The 7,908-nt window shown below is 36.2% G+C and overlaps 1 protein-coding gene across 1 annotated transcript in view; it reads right to left on the reverse strand.

Annotated features, from left to right (window-relative positions):
* RB1 (retinoblastoma 1) overlaps window positions 1-6,781 on the reverse strand; it is a 64,652-nt gene extending 57,871 nt beyond the window's left edge. The window contains exons 1-4 of the mRNA XM_009698507.1: window positions 6,654-6,781; window positions 4,172-4,320; window positions 3,331-3,408; window positions 614-723 (exon numbers count right to left, since the gene is read on the reverse strand). Coding sequence (XP_009696809.1) covers window positions 614-723; window positions 3,331-3,408; window positions 4,172-4,320; window positions 6,654-6,774 — 458 coding nt within the window. The 5' untranslated portion in view covers window positions 6,775-6,781. The remainder of the gene's footprint in view (window positions 1-613; window positions 724-3,330; window positions 3,409-4,171; window positions 4,321-6,653) is intronic.
* Between the last annotated feature and the right edge of the window lie 1,127 nt (window positions 6,782-7,908).

Consider the following 7,908-nt stretch of genomic DNA (forward strand, 5'->3'; position numbering starts at 1 on the left):
CTGGACTCGCTCCAACACGTCCATGATATCTGTATTACTGAACAGCACCAGGGAAAGTGCTTGAGCGCTAGTACTCAACTGTTTATTCTGCTAAACCACTCATGGTACATTTCTGTCCCACGCAAACTACCATTCCCCAAACAATTTGTGGACATAGGTCACAAGTCAGAACGGGCTGAGGACCACTGCCAGCAGGCAGCTTCCAAATGCCACCATCTGTTTTTAGGAAGGAGAATCTGGACAGTGAAGACCAAAGCCATTCCATATCAGCCGGCCCCAGAGCCGTAACACCATCTTGGGCATACCTAATCAACTAACATGACATGGCCTCGGTCTCCTCCTCCTCCCAATTCCTCAGCTTCCCCTGGGCGACAGGGGCTTGCACAGAGTATGAATTAGAGCTTCCAAATCATTTGAGGTAGAGTCACAGTCTCATGTTTTCTAATTATTTAAGCAATAATGTAGAGCAAGGCTGGTGATGTCAGAAATACCTTAGCTGAACTACAAACCTATAGCAGGACACAGAGATCTCAATTTATAAGATGAAAGGGCAGAAACCAACACAAGTTCACATTTTCTATTATAAAATTAAAGCAGTAAATGGAAACATTACCATGCTATGACATCAGGCTGTAGAGTTTCATCATGATCCAGAAATAATCTGGCATCTATATCTTTGTTTTTGAGATACAGCTCGTCGTACTGTTTCAAGATAACCTCAACCTCAAAAAAAAATTGAAAAAAAACAACTTTATTTTATAGGAACAAGTTTGACAAACTACTGAACAATATAAGCTAGTCCTACCTCATGAATACAATGCTGAGACGTTAAGATAATGACCTTGGAGCTCAAAGCATACAACAGCCAAAACATACCCAGAGGAAAATTATCATTCCCACAGGCAAACAAAGATAATCTTTTATAATAGAAAACAATCCAAGATCATGAGACTTTTTTGAAGAAATGTAGGTCTTGACAGTGCAAAAGAGCTAAAAATAGCTAGTGGGACACACAGACTTACAAATCAAACTAACATTTCCAGGCTTTTAAATCTTTCTTTCCAGAAAAAAAAAGGAGTCTCCAGGAGCAGGGAATGTAAAATGGGTGTCCGTAGAACAGCTGTCGGACAATCGCCTTGGTCTCTGTCTCTACTGGTTTGGAGATGAAGGTCTAGGCTCAAACACAAACCTTTGTGTTCCAAGTATAAGAAGAGTTTCCCCATTTCATATTAATATTTGTACTGGTGTAGTTCTTAAGAGACATGCCTATCTCTACAAAAACATAGACCATTATTTCATATCCACATTGTTGTTTTATAAATTACTGTTAAAAGTTTCTTAGCTGATTAGATCCCATATTGATATGACTTCATTTTCCACGGCAAAGTTTGGGGGGCAGGGGTTGTTTGGTTTTGGTTTGTTTTTTTGTTGGTTTGGCTTTTTTTTATTTTTTTTTTGAGTGACTAACATTAACTGGAAGTCCACAATTGTTTTATCAGGGCCAGATACCAGCCTCCACTTCAAATCTGCTGCTGTGCTCCTGCAGAAATAGGCAGTCACCTCAATTATCTGTTCCCTGAGTCCTTAAATGATGCTGTGCTCTGGCAAATTTCTGCTAGAAAAACAGGCAATAGCGCACATGAAGCCAAATTAGTCCCCTCCCAGTACCAAGAAAAAGTAAGCTGCAAATACCTCCTATACAGCTTTGCTTCTCATCCTCTCCTTTTACCTTTGCCAAATGAATTTGCCTCAAACTGATCTCATGGTTAAAACTTTGAGATTAGGACTATTAAATCAAAGATTATCTTTCAATTCCTATAATCACTAATTTTTTTTTATTAAAAACGTTCATTATCATTTTTCATTATCTTCCTAATTGCTTATGAATTCTTTTTGTCTACAGTATTTCAGTACTTCATAAACTTCTAGAAAATTCAGATTCTCACTGCAAAAACCAGCAGTTTTTAGACAAAAAGACTGTACTGGGCTAACTGGGAAGAAACTTTCAGCCAAAAATAAGAGTTCTGAATCAATCTATTCATCAGTTCATAAAGCCTGATCATCAAACACACAGTGAAGACAAATGAAATACCAACATTAAGTCTCAAAAGCTTTTCTTGTTTTGGAAACAACATTAAAGCTTATCAAAAGCTCGGTGTTTTTTTTAAGAAACAGAGAGTCAATTTAAACGTCCCATATTACTAGCTACTGTACCGATGATCTCAGCTATGATTGATGGTTAGCTGGATTACCTATATGAACTGACTACCTCTGAAATATAGTTGTAACTTTCTGCTTTGTTTTAGAACATCCCCTCAGGCACTCAAGTTTCAGGAGCAAGGATAGTGTGACTGGATTTTTCTTCAAATGCATCATTTTACAGAATTTTTACCAGCAGAGTCCTAGACTGGAAATTTTGATACTATGCTTAAATTGAGCAGCCTTGGATGAGAACCCTCATTGCTTTGAGAATGTGCTATATAATAACCTTCGCCTAGAAGTTCATACAGGGCTTCCCAACTATACATACTCATAAATTAAAACATCTAAACAGACTGCTGATACCCTGAAATTAATTTTGGAATAGATTAAGATCTTTAGTGGGTCTTGTATTTTGTGTGTGTCCCCCCCCAACACACTATGAAACCGAACAGAACACATACTTGGTTGAATCTTGCAGACCTTGCAGACCTCTGAAAAGCTTCAGAGCTGCTTATTTTCAGGCTGCCACATCTATTAGTGACACACAGCTAAACCTACTCTTTTAAGAATGATGGATGTAAATACATTGCAAGAAGTTGCCTACTAAGGTTCACTCTAGGGTGTGACTGCATTGAAATAGTCTGCTGCATCTAGGCTACAACTCAGTAAGATGAAAGTAATTCTGCATGGACACATCAGACCAAACTCTACCAGTTGTGAAACTCAGCCTAATCTTTTTGATATCTCTCCAACATGACTACAGTAAGATGTCTCAATTATATTTAAATTAAGGTGTGTAATTTCAGACTGTATTTGTTTATAGACTGACTTCAGAGACTTGATATTGTAATAGCTGCATTTTAGATTCATGATATGTAACTCTCATGTTTTACTTTGAGCAAAAGCACTGATTCACCCTCTGGAAATTTGTTAAATTCAAACATAAAAGCTAAATATACTCCATGAATAGTGGAATCCCTGCTAAGCCACATTCCTGAAAAACAATGCATTTTGCTACATGATTTTAGAAGAATCTATCAGAACTTCTTCAATGTGTAAAGGGAATCTTAAGCAATTTGGCATGAAGTAAATCACTGTTCTTGAACTGTCTTAAATTCCTCCAATTACCTCTGGTAGTCCACTTGAAGCTACAATACCAATAGAATTCAAGAAAGGAATAAAGCTTGTGAAATACACATTTTTGACCTAAAGAAAAAAAAGAAAAAATGTAACATTAGCACAGAGTAGAGGGCACAAAGTACAGAGGCAGCCATGCATACACTGCTCTCACATCTTTAAATCAAGAAACTAAATGAGACACTTTCGTAATGCACCATGTTTTGTTCTCAATAAAGCAAAAACAAAACCGCTTACATATCCAAAACATAGTGATATGCAAGCATGCAGTATGTAATACATTGCTGGAACATTAAATAACTAGACTGGGAAAGAACTGCACTCTTCCCAGTTCTCTTGTATTTCTGCTTCCACCATCTGCTTGGATATTCAAAAATCAGTCCTTTTTACACAGGAATAACTTATCAGCAAAGGAAAAGGGGAATGGGGTCTTTGAGATCCCACATAGAGGCAATGTGCTTGTTGTGTACATTTTCTCATCACGGGATGCAGCTGTGAAATCCCATCAGAGCAGCCCTGCATCCACATGCTACATGCTGTGATCAGCCTATAACCTCGGACCGCATTCTTCACAGTTCAGCTTCCCTAGCAAAGTTATCCCCCATACCGAAGGGCTTGGGTTTGGTTTGTTCGGGTTTTTGTTAGGGTTTTTTTTTTAACTACCTACTAGAGAAACTATAGAATGGTAGAATACCTTCACTACTGAACTTGAGAGAATAGTTAAGCAGGCACAAGTATTGTGATTTTAAAAGGCCATTTAAATAAATGCATATTCCAGATGGGGTTTAGCAGCAAGATCAAGAGCTAACAGACTTTAAAACACAGGCATTACCTCATCTAAATTACAATCATGCTCTTTACAAAGGACTTCAATAACTTTTGTGTCAGTATCAATTTGCTTTGAAGTACGTGTACTCCTGTTCTGACCTCTTCTTGGGGTTCGAGCTGAACCATTAACAGTCACTGCAGTCACAGCAGACTCTGAAAAGATAGTCAGAACCATCACAAGGTTAGAGTTGTCTCAAGAAAAAAGAGATTCAAATTTTTCAACCTAAGAGATTTAATTTTTATATGATTTTTCAGGTCCTCTTCTGAAATATTTCCCTTTTCATCTGTTCAGCGGGATAAGAAACCTTCATTACAGAAAGCCTATACAAAAAGAAAACTAATTTTTAAATTCCTGTATCAGTATTTGGACATTTTGTTTTTAAAAAGCTATTCACCACAGAATGTAATACCACTTTTTGTAAGTAGCTTTGAATATGCATCTGTTTTGCCAAACTAGGAAAGCCTTCTCTTTTCACATATGAGCAACTATATTTTCTATTTTTACAGAAGTGTAAAACAAGGAGCTGAAAGAGTAACTTCACTCTACACGTCTGCAGGTTAATGAAGTCAATGTAGGACTTAAGTGCTGGTGGGAACCTGGAATATGGTTCTGCAGGGAATTCCCCCTTTCTCCAAATACCCCCAGGCACACAAGTAGGAACAAACAAGCTCACCTTGAAGAAGATATCAAAAAACTTTAATTCAGTGAGGTAAAAATACTTAATTTTGTTAAGATCAAAGTAGATGGTTTCAGTATTGTCAGCTTGAAATATGTGAATTATATTAACATATGTTAATATCATTAAATATTGTTGGTTGAAAACTGACACACTAATCAGCATGCTGTTCTCACCTGTAACTTCATTCGTATTTGATAACTGTTCTGAGAAAATCTGACAAACTACACTGCTCGGGTGGTTGCATCTTAATCCTCTCAGCCTTAGTCAGACCATAAAGCTTGACATTTAGCACAACGTGAAGCCTCTTGGTCACAAGGATTTGAACAATACATTGTGTTATTTGCTAAAAGAATGAAGCACTGTTTGACAGTTTACACAGCACCTGCACATACCACACAGCTTCAAGGTAGAAATCTAATGCTTCACCCTTATGACAGTGATACCCATATTTGCAATTTAGTCTGAAGTAACCGCATTTCTTTTAAAGATACAATGCACAGAACCGAACAGTTTCTGACAATGAGTTCCTAGGCTTCATAGTTTCACTAAAAAAATATATCAGTGTGAACACAGAGTTCAAAAACAGGTAGTTTCAATTCAGTGTTCTTTGAAAAAGATCTGCTTTATAACATCTGAAATAAGCAGTAGCACGTCTGTCCTACTATGAAGGACAAATTTAAATTCAAAATAGTACTAGAGGAGGGCAGGGATTTGCTTGCCACAAGCCCATCTTTCTCCACCCTTTATTTGTATTGGTATTAGAATAAAAGTGAAGTTATTTGTTCTTACCTGCAACAAATAATTACTAGGTCAGATAAACATCCTCCAAAACACGGAATTTAAAGAATAAAGCAGTGAATATATCATCTATTCTATGACATTATGACCCAAATGGATATTTAGTTGTGAAACAAAGAAATAAAGCAAGTAGATTTAGGCTACAAATACTAGTGTCGCATCCAAACCCAGCAGAGGAAAAACTAATTAGTACCAAAAATTGTTTTCTACATACTGTGGCTTCAAATACTTCAGTATATCAATTCCATGGCTTGCAGAAGGAAATATTCAAAAAAATAGAATTCTGTCTTTGAAAGTTACCATAAAGGCTTACTGTCTCTGCCTTTTTAGTGAGGTTTTCCAGGTTTCAGGTATAAAAACTGAATGTACAAAAAGTTACTGCTGAACAGAAGTTTCTATAGTAAAGACCCATTATATTTTTACTTAAAATAAAGAAGACACACTAATAACAAAGTGGACGTAATAAAAGCAAAGCTACCTACATTTTACCTCTGCCGTTTTATTTTGAGCAACCACTGCAATTAGGTTTTCTATCCACTGAATATTTCTTTTAAATGTCTGTGTAGTCCAGTATCTTGTACATTTCTGTTGTCACCATACTGTTATATGTCAATGACGTAAGAGAGTCATAGCACCATCTTTTCCTTTTGTAACTCAAAGCAAACCTAAATAATAGTCATCATCTACCCAGAACCTGAATTCTTTTACCGAAGTAAAACTGCTGTTTTAACAAGAGCCTGATCAACTTGTAAGGGCAGAGGACATAGCACATGGATGGCAGGAATAGAAAAAAAAAAGAGATAATCATATTAAATATTAAATACACTGCCACATTCAGATAATTTAATTCAAGTTCACTACCATCTAAATTGAACTAAAACCTCAAAAAATCCATTTTAATAAGCTTAAGAAGTTTTATTATGTTAATTATGAATGTTAGCATGACTCTAATAAAAATATAACCAATTTACTCTCTACTTCAGTGAACAAAAACCCCAAAATCCTTACTGTATGGTTCCTTGAGCATAGCAGGAGGTGACAGTTTGATAAAATAATCTAAGACACACAGCAACAACTGGAAAGAAATCACCAGGTCATCTTCCACTTGCAGCACTTTACCTGCAAACATTTAAAAAGGTAAAGAAAACCTTTGTCAGATGTTTGACTCAATTTTAAAAGTAATTCTGGAAAAAATAAAGATTTGGAAGCTCATTTAATAGAACACTACAATTAGAATTCAGAAAACATCATGCAGGATGCTAGCGTTTTTTAAAGGCTATTGATTTTAAAACTCATGGTTCTTAAGAGGTTTGTTGCTTTAGAGATAGCATACATAGAAATAAATTTACTGTGCACAAAATTCCTACCTCTTAGTGCTCCTTGCTGATTTCTTTTTCATTTTACTATAGTGGAGTAATTGTGTAGACTATTTTACCTACACGTACCTCTTATTTCTGTGCAATTCTTCTTCACTTTCTTTTTTTGTGGTCTTACGCAAGCTTTGTGAAAGCTGCTAAGTATTCAGAAAGCAGGAGTTGCTAGTATATAGTGAAGAGAAATTCAAAACATGCTATCACACCGCATGCTCAGCCTGTCAAATTTATATGAAATTACTTAAAAGTCACACAAATATTAGCATGAAGAGCACTTTTAAAACTACATTATTCCAGCTGTTTCCAAATTATGATTCATATGCCAGAGAAGATCTACACAGCCATTCCAAGATGGCATGCATCATCACAAAAAATCTGGAAAGCCGACAGCAATTCAGAACAGCTACGGACCACTACTTGTGCTCTATTTACACATGCAATTTCTTTATTCATTTTCTATCAGAATTAGCAGGCATCACTCAGGCTCTCCTGTGACTTCAGCTATTTGCTGGTAAATCTTAGCTTTCCTTATTCTCAGTGAAAAGGCAGGCTAGAAAAACTTTATGGGTTTTGCTTTACGCTTATGCTTAGAGAATTCTTGTGAGAAAGATCCACAAAGCTCAGCTGATCCAAGATCGATTTTGGTGCCAGAGATGTGTACCAGATTTTGCTGGTAAAACAGACCTGGAGTAAGCAGCAATTAAGATACACGATTCATTCCTTTTTGTAGGAGTAGCACAATGAGATGGGATTCCAGGGACTACTATAATTATTTTATCACTCAGTTTTAACTGGAACTTCTGCCTTTTCAGGGGAGAATTGCAGCATTCAAAGGACATAATTTAAGGGAGTTATTATCTTAAAATAATATCCTATTAAATTTATTTTAT

The sequence above is a fragment of the Cariama cristata genome, unplaced genomic scaffold, assembly GCF_000690535.1.
Source record: "Cariama cristata isolate BGI_N322 unplaced genomic scaffold, ASM69053v1 scaffold2114, whole genome shotgun sequence".
NCBI lineage: Eukaryota > Metazoa > Chordata > Aves > Cariamiformes > Cariamidae > Cariama > Cariama cristata.